Below are 19,710 nucleotides of genomic sequence, written 5' to 3' on the forward strand. Positions count from 1 at the left end.
GTGGGGCAGAGCAGAAGGCAATTTGACTAGGATCCAGAGGATGGGTAAGCTTGGCTGAAATGATGGAAAAGTGATCATCTGAAAAGGTCAGAAAGTTGGCAGTTTGCTCAATTCGGCATGCAAGGTAGGGAGACCAAAAGCCCCCTCCTTCGAAGCCAAAGGCTGTAGCTGGGGCCAGAAGTGATGTCACATAACCACTGCTGAGGTCATAGAATCTTCCCTCTCCTCCCTCTGTCTCCTCATTGCCACAGCCAACCAGCTCCCACCCATCTGCACACACTTAAATACAAAGGCCAGGAAGGGTCAGACCACCATACGGGTACCCTAAGGTACATAAAAGAGGTGGGGGAAAGAGAGGATCATTCAGTAGGTAGGATCCACACTGGTATCTCCAGTGCAGGGAATGGGAGACATGCTGTAGTTGTGTAGGTGCAATGGGAGCTGGGAGGGAGAGAGGAGAGAGCAACAGGGAAGAGGGGAGCTGTTCCTGTTGCCGACTGATTTTACCTTAATGCTCATCCTCATTCCTCCACAGTCCTCCCTCCTCCTCCTCCTTCACCCCCAAGTGTCTCCCACAACTGCCCTCCCCCACCTCTAGCTGACCATGGCATCAGAGGCAGAAAAAACATTCCATCGGTTTGCTGCCTTTGGAGAATCATCAAGCAGTGGCACTGAAATGAACAACAAGAACTTCTCCAAGCTGTGCAAAGACTGTGGCATCATGGATGGCAAGACAGTCACCTCCACAGGTGTGGACATCGTGTTCAGCAAAGTCAAGTGAGGAGCCAAAGATATGGGGGTGTGGGCGAGAAGAACCTGTGAGGTAGTTGGCCATGGAGGGGTTCACGTGGTGGAACATTTGCAGTGGGCCTACCAAGCACCACAGGGTACCTGGCGGTGTGCTATTCTTTGTCTTCAAGACACTCACTGATAGGACAAAAGAGGCCAAATCTGAGTGAGGCAAGAATTGGACTTTGGAAGGTAATGCATTCATGCTCCAAAGTTTCTGGATTTCTGTCTAACTGACCAGGGCCAAGAACGCCCGAACCATCACGTTTCAACAGTTCAAAGAGGGAGTGAAGGAACTGGGCCAGAAGTGTTTCAAAGGGAAGAGTCCAGATGAAGTCCTGGAGAACATTTATGGACTCATGGAGGGCAAGGACCCAGCCACCACTGGCACTACTGTGAGTGACAGTCTTCATCCCCTTGACCCTACTTTCCTAAGTATCCATTGTTCCAGTTTACCCTCCTTAACCCTGCCAACTGTGTGATTGTGGAGACAGGGCAGAAACAGACTTTAGAGATCATCTAGACATTCCAGAAGTCAGGAAAATGTGGCCCAGAGAAGGGAAGTGACTTGCCCAAGGTCCATGGATATTTTAATAGTAGATTTAGACTAACTTCCAAGTGTCCAGTATCTGAGCCAGGCAATTAGGGCTTGGTAGATTTTGGAGGACATTAGTGTAGAGGATTTGGTACCTGATGCCCACTCCAGTTCTTATTTAGGGTTTAATCTCAGGCCGCTGCCTCTCACCTACTCCCTTTTTTAATTGTCTCGTTTGAACTAAAAGCTTTTTCTACAATGGATATTGGGTCGAGGAGCGGGAGTGAAGTCCTCTGGCAGCAGCCTAGTCAGAATAACTCCTCTGGAAAAAAAAAACCCACCCTCCCTCTGCACACGCCACACTCATTCCCACACCACACTTCTCCTCCCCCATTAGTGAATGGCTCTTACCAGAGTTCCTGCCCACAGCTGTATCTGGGCCCTAAGAAAGCAGCACCCCATGCCAGTGGCAGAGCAAGAGCTCCGAGCACTTGCTCTAAGTATCTCTGGCCATCTTTGGGGAAGGGATATGACAGTGTAAGGAAAGGAAGAGGGCTCAAATCCATCCTCTGGCTTGCAGAAAGCAACAACAGCGGGTGCAGTGGACCGTTTGACAGACACCAGCAAGTACACCGGCACCCACAAGGAGCGCTTTGATGAGAGTGGCAAGGGCAAGGGCATTGCGGGACGGGAAGAGATGACTGACAACACAGGCTATGTGAGTGGTTACAAGGGTTCTGGCACCTATGATAAGAAGATCAAGTAGAGAGGAGCTTCATCTTAGCCTGCTAGCCCCCTGACCCTGCATGTTTAACACCAGGGAGCTTGGAAAACAATAAACATCTGTGTGTGCAGCAGCCAAAAACTCTGTCTATGAGGGACAGATGAGCCTACTAGGGTAGAGAGAGGGAGAAGAGGCAGCATGGGAGTGTGGGTTCTCAACCACACACCCTTCACTTTGCTTAGCCTTATGCCTACCAGCCATCAGTTAGTATTCCTCCTCAACAGCTGCTTCCAAGAACAGGATGGAAGAATATATTTGGAGTAAAGAGATGAACCAGATGTGGAGGTAAAAGTATCTGCTACTTGTGTTCACACATTACTGATATTCGCCTCTCCACTCCCACCCCTCAAAAGGGTGTAGCAATTCCTTATGTGATGGACTATAACTATATCACATATTAGATCCTTCCCTGTCCCTCCACCTTCCTCATCTGTTGCAATTCAGGTTTTTTGGGTGGAGAAGTAGAAGCCAGCTAAGGTGGCCTGACTTCTATTACAAATTTGTTCTAGAGCTGGGGTAAGGGGAGAGTCTATTTTCAACACCCAGCCCAGCACTAAGTTTTACCCCACATCACTCCATCATGGTGCAAATGGGACAGAAGAGCTTACTGACTGCTAAGGGTAGCTCAGGAAGATGGCCAGATGAGGGAGGCTGCCAGGATTCCAAGAGCAGGAGTTCTGGTGCACTGAAGAAAAAGCAATTAAATCACAACAGAGTCAGATGTGTGTCGTTAACTTTTTATTTTGAAATGATTACGGATTCACAGGAAGTTACAAAAAAATAGTACAGAGGGGTCTCATGTGCCCTTCACCCAGTTTCCCCCAATGGGAATACTTACATACCCCCAATCTTACATACTCAGATGTGGTTTTAGAAATTTATGTTTGATTAGAGCTGGGCCTGCCTCATTCCCTGTCTGGTCAGGGGCAGACTCTGGAGTCTGGGGGATTTGGGAGGAGCTTCCGGAAGAGAAGGGAAGCAGGAACCTCTGGGGAATGGGTGAGAGAAGATACCTTGAAATGCCAGTGAGCCAAGGTAAGAAGACTGGAAGAAAAAGAGGTTGGAAAAAGGAAGGCAGGGTGACTAAGGTTGTTGAGAGTGTGGGGGAGACAGTCCTAGGCTCCATGGTAAGAGGAAGGAGGAGAGGACAGTTATATGAAGGGAGAAACAATGATTTCACAGAGAGAGAAGCAGGCTGGAAACTGGGGGTTGTGGGAAAGTGAGGCTAACGTGAGTCTGAGGGCCTCAGGGAGGTTCCTATAGCTAGCCATATCCCCTGAGTAGGTGGGTGAGTGGAGGGAATTATAAGGCAACTGGGGGAGGCTGAGATGAGGAGGGTGGTGGGGATGGGGAGGTGGTGCCTGTTGCCATGGTGTCAGTTGAGGCCCTGGGCCTCCATCCAGGACTTAGGATCTGGCCCAGTGGGTGGACAGTCACTGCCAACTGGACACAGTCAACTTCTTGGGTGGGTTTTACTGTCTCTGGGAGAGGGAGGATGAGGAGGAGGTGGGGGTGAAGAGGGGGTAAACAAGCTGGAAAGAACCTAGACGATAGCACCACTTTGCATGGTGATCAAAGCCCTGGACATTGTCACACCCACTTGGTCTCTTGGGAGGGGACCCCGCCTGCCTCAGAAGTCAGGAAGGAAGTCTTGTTACAGGGATCAGAGTGTTGGAAATGGAGACAGGCTGGCCTGTGGTGGTAGAGGTTGGGGAGTGGCTCAGGAATTAAATTCCCGAATAGAGACCAGCGATACCTATTGGATCAGCTTCATACTTGCGGGAGCAGAGTAGGTAGAGCTTCTGGTTGGTTAGGGTGCTATTGTAGTAGCAGCTAGTGGGTGGCTGTTGGTGGCTCAGGGAGCAGACCGTGATGGGGAAGGAATCCTCGGTAAGTGTGCAGTATTCATTATAATTCTCACAGAAGCTGTCACTATACTTGCAGAACTTCTGGATGGCCTTCCAAGGGGCATGTATCATATAATGGATCTTTGGGCAATCTGAATTTTGCATCTTGCCCCGCATATAGGACATCAGACCGTTACAATAGCCCCGGAAACCCTTTGGGTAGTTAGCCCTGGGATAGTCAATGCTTAAGGTATAGAAGTTCCTGCTGCCAATCTGCATCTTGATGTCCATGACCAGAGTTGGCCCTAGAACAAGCTGGAGGAAAAGGAGCCAGGTCACAACTGGTGCCATTCCTCCTGCTGGTAGAGTTAAGGTGGTTGGGGGCAGCAGTGGGCCTGAAGTGGCTGTCTGCCACATCCCAGAGCCTCCAGCATTCCCAACCCAACAGTACTTTAGAGATCATCTCACCCATAACCAAGTTCTCATGACCCAGAAAAAGGAGATGCTTGCCCAAGGCCTCCCAGCCAACCAGCCACCTTCAGCCACCCCTGCTCCCTTGGTCCACCACAGAATCTCGGCCTCTGCAGAGTCTGTGAGCTGCATTTGCAGAATAAGAGCTCTAATTGGTCCTTGGGTGAGAGACTCTTCCCAATTATCCTTGCGCCCCTGGCACTCCTGCTAGTAAAAAACGCAGAGAAGAAAGAAGGAGCAGGCTGACCTGACAATTCTCTGGCAGCTGGGAGGAAGGACAGGAGCTGAAGGCAGCTGGGTAGGGACGTGTATTCTTCTTGCTGCGGCCAAGACAGTCAAGAGATGAGGAGAGGCTAGAAAGGTCTCTGGGTAAAGATCAGTCTGGGAGGAGGGAATGTCCCCTGAGTTTGATGAGCCCCTGTGCTGAGGGGGTTGGATGGGTGGGAGGAAAGAGGCATTGCTATCTGGTCTCCTCCTCTACAGTGTCATTGGAACGCTTAGTTCCAACCTCCTTGCCAAAAGTTCCTAAGTGCCTGGGCTTTCTTTGATGTTTTCTCTCTTCCATAGCCTGTGCTCTCGTGGCAAGGTGAGTAGGAAAGCACTGTTATGTTTTGAGGAACAAAGTGCTTCTTATTCCTGACCCTCAGAGAACAGAGCGTTCGCCACTTTGTCATCCCACTCACGGGAGCCCAGCAGGGCATGTACTCAGGGGCCTCCCACCAAAGTGCTGGGCTGAGAATCAAAGACCTCTATGTGGACTCCCCACAGTCCCTATCAGCCTTACTCCTGTCACACCCACAGCCCTCACCTGTGACCTCAAGCCCTGTCAGAGTTTGAGCACTACTGGAAATCTCTGCATGCTGACTCTGAAGCCTCAAACTTGGCAGGTTGGATTTGAAAGCATAACCTGAACATGAAAAGCTGTGGATGCCAGAGCCTGGTGTGATCCATTTCTTACTGTTGGTTGGTCTCTGAGTGGTTTGCCATGCTGGGGAAAGGGCCATACTCCTATCTTTTTCATCAACATCTTCCCTTTCATCAGAATCAAAGAGCTAGCTCCCTGGAGCCTGCTAGCCCTCGCCCTTGACTTCCACAGGTCACTCAGCCTTGTCTGTCTGCAAGGTGTCTTCCAGATTTGGGGCCTCCTCTTAGGAGAGCCTTTTTACCTTTGCTGGACAGCAGAAAAGGGGAGTCAGAACACAGAAAGCTGAATGCTCCAACGCCCCCAGTATAGCTCAGGAGGAGGGAATAAGGCCTCAGAGAGACAGATTGGTGTTCCTCATGTAGAGCCCCCTAAACTGGCACTTTCTGACAGCACAAACTACAGTCCAAAATGGAATCCATCCTCCCCGCAACTTGTTTCTCTTCCTGTGCTGTCTACCTCAGTTTCCCCGGTTACCTATGCAAGAAACCTGAAAGTGATCCTAGACCCCTCCACCTCCCCAATCCCAGATACGGGGAGGCAGTCCTGCATGGTGGTTAAGATCAAGGCTTTTGAGTGAAACAGACCAGGAATTGAATCCTGCCTCTGCAGCTTACAAGCTGCACACCATCTATCTGTTTACTAAACCACTGAAAGCTTCCTTGTTTCATCTGTTCATGAGGATAGTATTTTTTACCTCATGGCAGTATTAGGATCCATTAAGATGTATATCGAAGAGTTTTTAGACCAGCGCCTGGCACATGGTGAGTCTTCAATATGAGCCTGAGTGCATCAGTCACACAGCCCTGACAATCTTAAACTTTTCCCAAGCCCATCTCTTCCATTCTTACTTCTTCCTCAGTGAATGCTCTCATCTCCTGGACACCACACACACTCCAACTCCAGTAAGACTCAACTCAAATACATCTCTTATACAACTTCAAGAGAAAAAATGTGGTCCCTTCTTTCATCTAAAACTCTGCAATAGCTTGTTTCTCATAGGGTAGGGGTGCCCAATCTTTCGGCTTCCCTGGGCCACATTGGAAGAATTGTCTTGGGCCACACGTAAAATACACTATCACTAATGACAGCTGATGAGCTTCAAACACGCAAAAAAAATTCATAATGTTTTAAGAAAGTTTACGAATTTGTGTTGGGCTGCATTCAAAGCCATCCTGGGCCACATGTGACCTGCAGGCCATGGGTTGGACAAGCTTGTCATAGGGTATGGTCCAAACTGCATCTCACAGGACATAAGACTTCCCATGATCTTGCACCCGCCCATGTGTACAACTGCATCTGCATCCCTGCCTGCTTCCCACCTTGTCCCCCACCTCCTCCATGCCCTATCTCCTACTGTCTCCTCTATCTGGAACCCTGCTGCTGCACCGCTCCTTCTCACCCCCATCTATTCTATGGTGCTAGCTCATAGAAAGACTCGACCCAGAGGTCCCACTTAGAAAGCCTCTGCTGGGAAGACCTTGCCAAGGAAGTGGGCACAGTCAAGCAAGTAAGGATAGAGTCTACATGGGCAGGTGGCTCATCTGTATTCTTCAGGCTGCTCAACAAGACAACACTCAGTGGGTGCCAATGCAGGGCGTTGCCTGAGCCTGGTTGACTCAAGCCTTTGCTTTGAGGAAGCCAACCACACTGTGGTCCCTGCCTTGAATCATGCCACCTCTTCCCTGATCCCTCAAGGCTGCAGCTTCCCTGAGAATAGAAAGAGACTTTTTATACCTTTTGGTCTTCCTCTTCCTTCATTCCCCACCCACCCATCACCACTCTTCACTCCCCACACCCAGTGCCACTCACTTCTGCCGCACAATTACAGAAACTGAACAGCACATTATAGAGGAAAGCATTCAGGACTTAAATGATTTAATGATGATGAGCCTTCGGCTTCCCAACTGCAATCCTGGTGATCTGTTCCCTAAAATCCTATCCTAGAGGTGCTGATGCATAAGATTACTTCATCCATTCTGACATCCTCATCATGGTGTCATGTGCTCTGTAAGCCTGAGATTAGTGGGATTGTTACCCCATTACACTGGGTTTTACATACACAAGCATTACCCTAGGGATGAAAAACTAAGTTCTAGAGTGACAGTGGCTTGCTCAAGGTCATATGTCTAATTCAGTAGTTCCAGGGACAATTGGATAATGTCTGGAAACATTGTCACAACCAGGAATTGCTACTGGCCTGTGGCCAGGGATATTGCTGAACATCCCACATTTCACAGGACAGCTCCCATAACAAAGAATTATCCAGACCAAGATGTAAATAACACCGAGGTTGTGAAGCCCTGGTCTAAATAATTAGCTAATCAAATTTCTTAGCCAAAGCACACTTACTTGTATCTTATGTATTTAAAAAAATGATAAACATCTGGGACTTCAAAATATTTTTGTTAATCAAATGTTGATTGTAATGATACTGATTCCACCAGCAAAATGTGTATTGATAGTTCACCATTGAAACAATAACTGAGTTGTTTTTCCTGTAAAGATGACCCTCTGCATGTAACCATTTACACATTCTCTCCCTGCCCTCCCCAATGGTAAGCATTTATAGAACAACTGGCTAGGCTGGCGGGTACAAGGGTGACTCCCTATGACTGAGGAGAACCCCAAAATTTTGCCCTGAGTGGGCTCACCATGATCTCATTGGCATTATCTTTTGCCCTGTCCAATTCAAGTTGCTCAAACAATATACTGTGTCATGGACAGTTCCTGGGCTGTCCTTGAACCTGAAGGATTGCCTCAGCCATCTCAGCCTTCTTCTCATAGCATCACCTCAAACCCAGGGCTGAAGTCTAGAAGCTGCATTGTCAGTTCCTCATCTGCTAACCATCTCTGCCGGCTGGAGGCAATCCCACCTCAGACTGGGATCATTCAGGAGCAGACGGAATGCCTTCTAAAAGTTGAATCAGTTAGGGTCACTTATATGCAAGGCATTATGCTATATACTGTGAAATGCGCAAAAGAAGTGTAACAGGTGGTCCTCGTCTTGTGGGAATTAACAGTCTAAGAGAAAAATAATACATACATATGAAGAAATAACCAGTGATTCAAGGCAGAAAATTATACATTCTGAAGACAGTAAATGCTGTAGGAATTTAGAGGTGAGAAAGATGTCTCTGAATTGGGAGGGTCAGAGAAAGTTTTCCTGAAGGGTCACCCTGGCTTGGAAATGGATCTCATGGTGAAGTTAGAAGTTAAGTGGAGATAAAGAGGATTATGAAAGACATGCTTGAAAAATGGGGGGAAACCAGTCTGGCTGGGGTTGAGGCACTCAGTGGGAGAAAAGTCAGAGATAAAGTTAGAGAGACAGGTTTGCCCGATTGTGGCAGATCCTGATTACCAGGCTAAGGAAATGATACTTCGCTCTGTACATAAATGGGGAGCTGGGAGGGCCTGTGAGACAAGGCCCCAGTGAACCCCCAAATCAGTTTCCTCTTTTCTCCATCCTGGCTTGTCTAAACGCATTGGTCTGGGAGCCAAGGATTCCAAACTTCTGTCAGTGCTGCCTCCTCCTGACCCACAACTGTTCCAGGAAAGGTCATGGGAATTCAAGGACCTGAAGAAAGTCCCACATCTGACCTCAACTTGCTGTGCTGTATGTTTCACTTTCTCAGTCTACAAAAATGAGCCCGTTACCTTTATTTATCAAAGGACCAACAAAATTAGGATAACAGAACTTGGATCTGCTTTTGCTCGGAAGGAAACTCTCACGGGCTTTCCATTGGTATCCAGAGGCTGTGTGGAACTCCGGAAGGCAGAGAGGCTTGGCTCTGAAGGGTAGGCACCAATCCAGGCCCGGCCCTCCTCTCTCCCTTCCCCCTTCACTCCCTCCCAGCACAGGCGAGAGGAAGCAGCAGCTGTTGTCCTGTGGGGAAGACAGGCAGAGGTCCACCTGGCACTGTTGGGATTTTCACAACACCCGCCCCAACTTAAACACACACACACAACAGCAGCCTAAGGAGAAGCTGGGCCAACAGCAGTGACTTCGACGATAGAATGAGAAGGAAGTAGGGGTAGAGATTGCTGGTGTAAGGGGCTTTTTCTTCCCTTCTGTCTTCTCTCCCACCGTTTTGTCCTCTGCTCTTGCTCTCTCTCTCTAAGTCTTTCTTCTCCTCCTGTGAAACTCCTCAACCAGTCCCCGGCCTGATGCCTGAATCTTTTCGTTCTTCCTAAACTTGTCCCCCTTCCTCCATCTTTTCCTGTTGCCCCATGAATGCAGTGAAGCCAAAATAGCAAAATTAGCCTACCAAGTACAAGGTGAAGCAGATCTTGGAAGCTGGATAATTTGGGCACACAAACAAAATCACCTCCCTTATCCAAATAATTGAGGCAAAACAAAGATTTCAGTTGAATTGTACATATGGCAGGTTTGACTCTATTTCGATTTTCATGTGCAAACTTAAAACTTTACTCTCTTTTCCCTTTGGACTGAGGCAGTAGGGCCATGTTTATTTCACTTTCACATAGTCCTAAGGCAGCCTTCCACGCAGCCCAGCATACTCGAGTTGAAGAGCAAACTAGGATAATTATAATGTCAGGAAAACACAAGTGCAGAGGGAAGTTTAAATCATGGCTTGAAAACATCCCGCTCTGGGATAATGAGAGGTAGAAAGGAGACCCAGCTAGGCATTCAAATGAGCTTGCAGCCTTCCACCCAGCCTCCACTGCAAGGGCTAGACTGGCCGGACACACATTGGATACACAGCCTGGTTTAAACCGTGGATTTTATCTCCTAACATTCATGTTTCTACAGCAGCAGGGGCATAATTCTCTATCCAGAACTTCTATCCAGAAGTTCAGCCTGCAAAGCTTGGGATACCTTAACAAATAAGTGAACAGCTGTTCCCCCAACCAAGGCCTCGCTGAGGACAAACCAGGAAGAGCCAGAGGCCGTGTGAACTTGTTCTTGGTTCTCTTTTGCCATCTAGTGGCATTTCTCATCTCCAACACCACTTTTTCTTCTAAAGATCCTTCATCCTGACCCCCAACCCACAGCTGTGCTGTCCAGCTACTAAAATAATGTCCTCCTGGCCTCAAAACAAACTCCCCATCCTCCTGACTCAGAATCATAAATTCTGGACCAGAACACAAACCTTATGATCAGGATGGGTTGTGCGACTTCTCCAGAGTTATAATCCACACAACAGCCAGGTAATCCTTTAAGCAGACAAGTTCTTTATTCACCTACTTAGAACCCTTCCAGGGTTCCCTACTGTGCTTGCAGTAAAAGTCACAGGTCTTCAAATGGTGTGTAAGTCTTCCCAATCACCTGGTCTCTGGTCCCTCCCTGAACTCTCGGTTACCTGCTCCAGCCACACTGGACACGCTGCTGTTCTTCCGACGCCTTAGGCATCTGTCTGCTCTGGGGCTTTTGTAGTGCTAGTCTCTTCACTTGGAACATTCTTCCTCCAGATAATCACAAGTTCACTCTTGTCTTCAAGTCTCTGCCCCAGAGTCAGCGATTTCAACGATGTTACGTAAAATTACTGACCACCAACCCCTATACTGTTCTACTTTTTTCCCTAGCAATTATCACTTTCAGCAAAGTATATGTTTTTTTTACTGTCTTTCTCCAATGGAATGTAAGCTCCACAAAGGCAGGGACTTTTATCTTTGTTTTGTGTTGTTTGTTGGTTTCTTTTTTGAGACACAGTCTCACTCTGTCACCCAGGCTAGAGTGCAGTGGTGCAATGATTTTCACTGCAGATTTTATCTCTCAAGCTCAAGCAATCCTCCCTCCTCAGCCTCTGGAGTAGCTGGGACCACAGGCATGCACCACCATGCCTGGCTAATTTTTCAAATTTTTTGTAGAGACAGGGTTTCACCACATTGCCCAGGCTGGTCTTGAACTCGTGGCCTTAGGCAATCCTCCTGCTGTGGCCTCCCAAAGTGCTGGGATTATAGGTGTGGGCCACCGTACCTGGCCATTTTTGCCTTTTTTGTTCAGTGATATATCCCAAGTACCTTGACACTTAGTAGGTGCTCGATAAATGTTTGTTGACCATATGAATGAAGCATGCCCAAGATTCTATTACCTACTACTTACAGGCAAATTCTGAAAACAAAAATATTACTCATCTCAGTTTTACAGGCCTTCTCACCCACAGAGGGTGATGCTTCTCTGTCTTGGCGTCTCGGTTCTCCTGAGTGTCGTATTCCAAGCTCACAAGAGCCTGGAGTAGCACTGACCCAGACGCTCCACACAGCTGTAACCACCACAAGGAACAGGACATACAAGGTGAAGGAAGCACTAAGGCAGGATGTCAAGAGCAGCAACACCAACAGCATTTTAAACACAAACATTTGGGCAGTATTAAAGTTTTGCAATTTTCAATAAAAAAGGGAGGGAACAAGTGAAATTGAGAGGTGTTGGCTGCCTTCTCCAGCTAAAGCCATGTGGCCTTGGTTGGTACCTGGAACTGGAGAGGCCCGTGAATCACTGTGGAATGGCTTCACTACTGGGGATGGTGCCAGGCCTCGTGACAGTGTTGATTCACCCACTTCCCTCGTGTCTGTTCCATCCCCTCCGAAAGATAACCAGTATCTCTAGATGACAAGGAACCAGACAAAGCATCTTTCTAGGCTGTCCTATCTGTACCTCAGGTCAGAGAAGAAGCAACCCTTAACACCACAGTGATTGACTCTTCCCAGGATCATGGGCCAGAGGTGTATATGAGAGGATATAAATGACAACTCTTCCTGAAATTGATTTCAGTTGACACCTGGGTCAGCTGCTTTATTAAAGAGTCATTAAAACCATGTGGCCAGGGAACAAATACAGTCTTCGAATGTGACGATTCAAGCTTCCTCATTGCTGAACATGCTTAGGCAGGTACAGGCATCCTTAGGTGTCCACGTATTTGGGACATGTAAGTGGAGAGGCATGAACCTGATTCATTTCCTGATCCAGTGATGCTCCCAGCCCGCCCCCAAACAGACACAGCGTAGCCCGGGCCAGCTCTTAAGGAGTTCAGGAGTGAGAAGAGGCCCTCAGAGATCTGACAGCCTGGGAGTGCATGGACACCGCCTCAGCCCACTGAGCAGGAATCCCAGCACGAAGACCAAGCACAAAGGTGAGGCTGTGGCAGGATCTGGGGAGGAGCGAGGACAGAGAAGGAGTGATGGGTTCTGATCCTGAGAGTACACTCGGTTGAGTGATAAAATGGATAAAGGAGGGAAGGACTGGATTTAGGGGAGATGAGGACACGCATTGGGGAAAGGGGAGAGTGATGTTGGGGATGGAGGCGAAAAGTGAAAAAGAATGGGAAGACAGACGAGATGGGAATCGGGAGAGGATGAGACACAGACACAGGAACATGGAGACACAAAAGGGATGAGACTTAAGGGAAAGGGGAGAGGACAAAAAGTGACAGGCAACAGGGACAGAATGAAGGGAACAGAAATACAAGATGAGAGATGGGGCCACAGGGTTGGTGTTGGGGCTGCAGTGGATGTGGACACACAGAAGAAGAGGCAGAGATGAGACACAAAGTGAGGAAAGGAGACAACCGAGTAGGGAGATGGGTGATTAGCACATATGAGCAGGTATAGGAGGACTAATTTCTCGACTGAACACCTCTGTCCCAGCGACCCCTGCCCTCCATTCTGACTGCTCCTCCTAAGAGGGATGGCACCAGCCAGAGCAGGATTCTGTCCCCTTCTGCTGCTTCTGCTGCTGGGGCTGTGGGTGGCAGAGATCCCAGTCAATGCCAAGCCCAAGGGCATGACCTCATCTCAGTGGTTTAAAATTCAGCACGTGCAGCCCAGCCCTCAAGCATGCAACTCAGCCATGAAAAACATCAACAAGCACACAAAACGGTGCAAAAACGTCAACACCTTCCTGCAAGAGCCTTTCTCCAGTGTGGCCACCACCTGCCAGACCCCCAAAATAGCCTGCAAGAATGGCGATAAAAACTGCCACCAGAGCCGCGGGCCCGTGTCCCTGACCATGTGTGAGCTCACCTCAGGGAAGTATCCGAACTGCAGGTACAAAGAGAAGCGACAGAACAAGTCTTACGTAGTGGCCTGTAAGCCTCCCCAGAAAAAGGACTCTCAGCAATTCCACCTGGTTCCTGTGCACTTGGACAGAGTCCTTTAGGTTTCCAGACTGCCTTGCTCTTTGGCTGAGCTTCAGTGCCCTCTCCAGGCCTCCACACCACTCCCCTACACCCAGAGCATTCTCTTGCCCTCATCTCTTGGGGCTCTTCCTGGTTCAGCCTCTGCTGGGAGGCTGAAGCTGACACTCTGGTGAGCTGAGGTCTAGAGGGATGGCTTTTCATCTTTTTGTTGCTGTTTTCCCAGATGCTTATCCCCAAGAAAGAGCAAGCTCAGGGCGGTGGGTTCCCTGGTCTCTGCCTTTGCACGTGTCTCCCCTGCCCCCTGGCATTAGGGCAGCATGACAAGGAGAGGAAATAAATGGAAAAGGGGCATATGGGATTTGTGGACACAGCTGTTTCTGTTCCTGAACTAGAAGTCTTCCCCAGCTCTGACGTGGCAGTGAGGTGACCTGAAGCAAAGAAAAATATAAATAAATGCCACTTCATATTTGTGTAGAGCTTCCATGTGAATCCTCTAATCCCTTGTGGCATAGACTTGACAGGGATTGTATGCCTCCTTTATGGATGAGGAAATTTAGATTTTAGAAAGCTTAATTAATTAAAGAGCTTGTCTAATTAGTAGCAGAACCTGGACTTGAACCTAGGTCTCCTTACTCTAAATGCAGTGTACTTTCTACTCTACCAGTTGGGCAAGAAAGAAGTCACTGTTACAGGGGCAAGAGGTGAACTAGGTAAGAGTTCATCCATGAAGAAATGAGTGCTCTGAAGAGCCAGTCACCCTGTGTTGGCTGCAATGAATGTCATTACCTCTCTAGCCAAGAGATTGTTTATGAGGTGTTCTGGCATCTTATTACTTCTCTCTCTTCCTCTCTAACTGCTCCTCCCGGTTCTCTAGACCACTGCTCTTCCAGCCTAGGCCCTGGGCCTGGCTCTGGCCAGATCCCCTTGGCCTGAAGACATAGGTAAAGGGAGTGTCTCAGCTTCATCCCACAGATCCAGGATCGCATTTCCTTTGACCTTAAGGGACTTCCGTGGCCCTAAGCCTGCTTGTCACAAACAGGCTGGTGGGAGCTGCCAGAGCTTCCTTCCTCCTGATAATGATCTCCCCTGCCTCATTGCTACCCTGGCTCTCCACTCTGGCAGTCTGCCCAGGCCTGAGGGGTTGAGATGAGAAAATGCCATTTCCCTGTCCCCGTGGGCTACAGATACCATTTCTCTCGCTCTGGTGAGTGGAGCTGGAGAAGGTATGGCTTGGTATTGACCAGCCCTGATGGTCTCTCTAGCATTGCCTGACCAGCACCAACCCCTTCTTTCTTCCTTTATCTCAGTCCCAAAAAAGCTGCATTGTGTCCCATGCCTGTCCTATTTCAAACCCAAATTCATTATAAGACATTCCTGACCTTGCTGAGGATTCCACTCTACCTATCCCTCCCCATCAACTCCTGTGCTTTTTTACTACTGACCTAGAGTCAGAGTAAGCTTTGCAGCCAGACAGAATCAGGTGTAAATCCTGACTCCCGTCTACCTGACCTCGAGCAATTGGCTAGTCTGTTTCTCTACAGCAAAATGTGAGGAATCCTACCTGCCAAACAGGATTCTAGGTAAAGATGTGGAAAAGATATCTATGAAACTCTTGTCAGCCCCGAGTACTGATAGGTATTAAATCATAACTAGTAGTAGCAATATCCATCTTTGGAAAACACGCAGACCAAGGCAAACACCCCCACTAAAGTCTCCCCAGAGACTTCCTTCTGCCAGAGTGATGATCATGAGTGGGTTAGAGGACAAGCCCGCAGGCAGAATCCTGGGAGGGCAGCCACGTTGTCTGAGATGATGAGAGAAAGTAAGGAAAGGATGATTAAAAGAAAGGAGAGCAGATCATTAAACAGTTCTAACAGAATGAGGGCCAATAAGTGGATGAGTTGGTCACCACAGCCAAACAACTGAGTGTAAAAGCAACTGTTACCCGGAAACAGAACATTGCCATCATCGAATGGACTTCTGGAATTCTTGAATAAATCTGAAGTTTATCCAAAATCTGAATTTGTTTTGAACTCTTGTGGTCACTATACTGCATTTACCATCCTAAAGAGATGATTTTCACTTGTGGTGCATAGAAAAGGAAGATACTTGGGGCAGCCGATTTTTCTCTTCATTTTATTCTTTTTTCACAACTCTATCTTCTTTACTGATGATCTTTCTTATGGATAATATGGTTTTAGAGACATTCTCCTCACAAAATTTAAAGTGGCTAAAATTATGCCTTCAATGCATCCTCCCAAAATAAGAAGAATTTCCAAATAAAACTTTTTCTTGAAAGTTGACCTAATATAGCATTAAAAGTTGACCTAAATAGCATTAAATAACTAGAAAGTTCTGAAGTAACCTGTGGCGATAGAGGCCAGAATAGTTGTAGCCTTGGGGAAGTACTGACTGTGAAGGGGCATGGGGGAGCCTTCTGAGGGCCTGGAAATATTCTACTCTTGGTCTGGATATGTTTCCTATGTGAAAGCTCATTGAATTGTACACTTAAGATTTGTTTCAAGAGGCAGCAGGTGGTCATAAAAATAAATAAGAAAAAAAGATTTGTGTATTTTATGTAAGTTATGTCTCAATTTCAAAACAATCTTTCAAATATGTATACTTCTTCAGGGATTATTTTATTTACATAATAAATGATAATACACCAATCAATTCTAAAAAGATTAATTAAATCGTAGATAGAATTATGATATAATCTAATTTCTATTGTTCTGTTTTGTACTATTTGTTAAATTAAATACTAGTTGTGCTGTTTATTAAATTGTTGTAAATACATTGGGCTCAGCCGGGCATAGTGGCTCTCACCTGTAATCCCAGCACTTTGGGAGGCCTAACCAAAGCAGATTACTTGAGCCCAAGAGTTTGAGACCAGCCTGGGCAACATGGTGAAACCCCATCTCTACAAGAAATACAAAAATTAGCTGGGTATGATGACACATGCCTGTAGTCCCTGCTACTCCAGAGGCTGAGGTGGTGGATCTCTTGAGCCCAGAAGGTCGAGGCTGCAGTGAGCCATGATCTGCACTCCAGCCTGGGTAACACTCCAGCCTGGGCACCACTGCACTCCAGCCTGGGTAACAGAATGAGAGCCTGTCTCTAAATAAATAAATACATACATACATACATACATACCTTGGTCTCAGAAGGTACAGTGGGGTTTTGAACAACATGGAGGTTAAGGGTGCCTACTGTACAGTCGAAAATCCAAGTATAACCTTTGACTCCCCCAAAACTTAACTACTAATAGCCTATTGATCACCTGAAGTCTTACCAATAACATAAACATTCAGTTAACATATATTTTGTATGCTATATGTATTATGTACCATATTCCTACGATAAAGTAAGCTAGAGAAAAGAAAATTGTCATTAAGAAAATCATAAGGAAGAAAAAATATATTCACTATTCGTTTAGTGGAAGTGGCTCATCATAAAAGTCTTCATCCTCATTGTCTCCACGTTAAGGAGGCTGAGGAGGAAAAGGAAGAGGAGGGGTTGGTCTTGCTGTCTCAGGGATGGCAGAAGCAGATGAAAATTTGAATGTAAGTGGACTTGCACAGTTCAAATCATTGTTGATCAAGGGACATAAGGTTCTTCCTAAAGTTATCTAGCTAACACACTCTCTCCTATTAATTATATTATCTGTCAACTAATTTCCTATTTTTTAACCATGTGGAAATTTTAAATAATTGTTTCATATATAAGCTTTCACAACCATTAATAATAGCATCTTTCTTAAAATAATAAATAATAATAAATATCCATTTATACTTCCACTGGCTGGTAGAATTTCAATATAAGAATTTTTTTTAAGTTCACAAGGAAAATTTCACTCCAAGTTACATCTAGGATACTCACCAATATTTGGAAGTAACTATTCAGATATTAACAATAAATCCAAATGGCCTGGCTTATTCTCATTAGTGGTGCCCTACCTGATTAGATTTGACAGTCACTCAATCCTTCGTGTGACCTTGATCACAGCCAAGTTAAAGGATGCCAGGAATAGTGATGAAATAGGAATTTGACTATTCAGCCTTCCAAAAGCCAAAGCTGAGATACAAGAAGACAATAATTTGGGCCAAATACCAAGGCTGGCTGAACTATGATGCATTCCCACTTGAAAGCTGAAGAATGGGAAAAGCAGAATGCTTAATTATGAGATATTTATGTTTCTGGGGCTGGGAGCTTGGACAGAGGAGGATGGTGTCCAGGGGAGCTTTGCCCAGTCTTGTGCAGATGGACTTAAATTGTTTCAACACGGAGTAAAGGAGCGGAAATGGAGTTCAGTAAAGAAAGTAACCCAAGAACTGGAGCTAGATGAGCTGGCTCTCCTAGAAGGGAGACTATCTGAGGTAGACTGGGGAGAAGACTTTTCTACGTGACTCTGGTTCCCAGTCTCCACACACTGAAGTAAATGAGCCCTAGACACCATGAAGAGGGCCAACAGAATCACTGTGAAGAGAAGGATCCTCAGCTCCAAGGATTTCCTCTGCCTACACCCTACCCTTAAGATCAGGACCCTTACGCCCTCTTCATAGTGTCTGGGGCTCTGGGGGATAACCCTTGAGCTATGGCACCAAAAAACATACCAGTAGCAACAACATCCAGGGGGCCTTCTCTTCTCCTTGGGAGAGCTTCAACTCATTTCATCACATTTCCTCCATGTGCCTGCACAACTGGGCTTCCAAAAGTGCTTCAAAGACTTCAGAGCCTCATTCTAATGTCCTCCCCCTACCCCCACCCCACCATGAATGGGCAAAAAGAAGAGCAGTTACAGCTCTTATCAGGATGCTTACCTGTGCAAGACTCCAAAACCAGTAAGCTTGGGAACATCCATGGAGCCACACGGACATGAGAAAGCCCACATTGCTAATGAGATCTTGTAAGAAGTCCACAGTTCACAAGAGGAAAGGTAAAGAAAAATGTGTGCTGTGATGAAAATACACACTGTGATAGAACGCCTCTTAGCTTAGGGAGGTGGGTTTCCCCATCTATATAAGCTGGTCTCAAACTCCTGAGCTCAAGTGATCTACTGTCCTCGGCCTCCCAAAGTGCTGAGATTACAGGTGTGAGCCAATGCGCCTGGCAATAATGTTACCAACAGATGGTTTTTGGGCTTGAATACCTTCAGGGACATGGACCTTCACTACCACTTCACAAGAGTATAACGTGGATTAAAAGTAACAATACATATAAAGCGCTTAGTACAGTGACTAGCATGTAGGGAAAGTTTGAATGGTGTTAGCATTTCTATTTATCGTTGTGATGTCAAATGCTGAGTGGCCAAACCTGTGATGAATGGAGCAGGCCTGACTTCCGTGACAGAAGGACAAAGGATTTAAACAAGGGAGGCCAAACTCCTCCTCATCCGCCTCTTGCCAAAAAGCTCCTAACCAAGAGTAGATAAGGTAAGGTTCAAGGTCAGACAAAAAGGACAATATGTATTAGTTTCTGTAGATAAGGTTATTTGGGAGGAATGGATGGGTACTTTGAGTTGAAGGAGAAGTAAAAGGGGGCTTTGGAGAATTTCTGTTAAGACTACTTAAGGGAAGTTTTTCTCATCTCCAACCTCTGTGAATTTATGAATCCAAAGATATGAAAATAAGTTGGAGGACTTAGGACCACTAACTTTTGAGGATGCCGTCTGTATTCCCTCCCATCCAAAGGATTTGATTATTGCAGCAAGTGATGGAGACAGGGCTCTAGTGACATTTCCAACTTCCCCTCCTGAGATACTTAAATTAGTCCTTATCGTGGAAACCTCTTATATTTTTCCCACCCTCTGATTCAGCTCCATTTTCTAGTTCATTTTTCATCACTCAAAACCTCCACCAATGCCTGTGACTCATGTCCAGTGGATTGGTTATAGCAGAAAAACACTGTGGTCATTACTTTCTATGGCTTTTTCATAGAAACTTAGTTGAACTTACACATTTAAAACATAAACTAACTGTGGTGTGAATTAGTACAAATTCCTGCTTGGGTCATGGCATTTAGCACAAGACGAAATTTCCTATCTGCATGGCTTTAGGGCTCTCCCAGTAGATAATCATAACATTATAATGCTGCAAACATCTTGTCCAGTGTTCTCGGAGATCATCTAGTCATGCCTTCCTCATGTTGCAAATGAGCAAAATAACCCTGCGGACTTAAACACCTTGCCCAAGATTACATGAATAATTTGGGCAAGAACACGGGCCTTTTTGAACAAGCCCTGTGATAGTTCCAAAGTGGCATTC

General features: G+C 46.6%; 3 protein-coding genes across 4 annotated transcripts; 2 read left to right on the forward strand and 1 right to left on the reverse strand.

Annotated features, from left to right (window-relative positions):
• Positions 1-180: 180 nt before the first annotated feature.
• TPPP2 (tubulin polymerization promoting protein family member 2) lies at positions 181-2,827 on the forward strand. Of its 2 annotated transcripts, XR_008659539.2 has the most exons (5): positions 181-329; positions 536-777; positions 1,031-1,184; positions 1,905-2,393; positions 2,618-2,827. XR_008659539.2 is itself a non-coding variant. In XM_055289566.2 (4 exons), the coding sequence occupies exons 2-4, from the start codon at positions 605-607 to the stop codon at positions 2,088-2,090; spliced, it is 513 nt and encodes a 170-aa protein (XP_055145541.1). In that variant the 5' UTR covers positions 181-329; positions 536-604; the 3' UTR covers positions 2,091-2,827. The 2 variants fall into 2 exon arrangements, 1 of the variants encoding a protein (XP_055145541.1); XM_055289566.2 differs by having other exon boundaries at positions 1,905-2,827.
• A 622-nt stretch (positions 2,828-3,449) lies between these two features.
• RNASE13 (ribonuclease A family member 13 (inactive)) lies at positions 3,450-4,381 on the reverse strand. The gene has a single exon (XM_055289567.2). The coding sequence runs from the start codon at positions 4,370-4,372 to the stop codon at positions 3,836-3,838; it is 537 nt and encodes a 178-aa protein (XP_055145542.2). The 5' UTR covers positions 4,373-4,381; the 3' UTR covers positions 3,450-3,835.
• Positions 4,382-12,361: 7,980 nt separating this feature from the next.
• Positions 12,362-14,245, forward strand: LOC129487993 (ribonuclease 7). Its single transcript, XM_055289568.1, has 2 exons — positions 12,362-12,442; positions 12,957-14,245. The coding sequence occupies exon 2, from the start codon at positions 12,997-12,999 to the stop codon at positions 13,465-13,467; it is 471 nt and encodes a 156-aa protein (XP_055145543.1). The 5' UTR covers positions 12,362-12,442; positions 12,957-12,996; the 3' UTR covers positions 13,468-14,245.
• Positions 14,246-19,710: the final 5,465 nt, after the last annotated feature.

This window comes from Symphalangus syndactylus, chromosome 8, assembly GCF_028878055.3.
Source record: "Symphalangus syndactylus isolate Jambi chromosome 8, NHGRI_mSymSyn1-v2.1_pri, whole genome shotgun sequence".
Classification (NCBI taxonomy): domain Eukaryota; kingdom Metazoa; phylum Chordata; class Mammalia; order Primates; family Hylobatidae; genus Symphalangus; species Symphalangus syndactylus.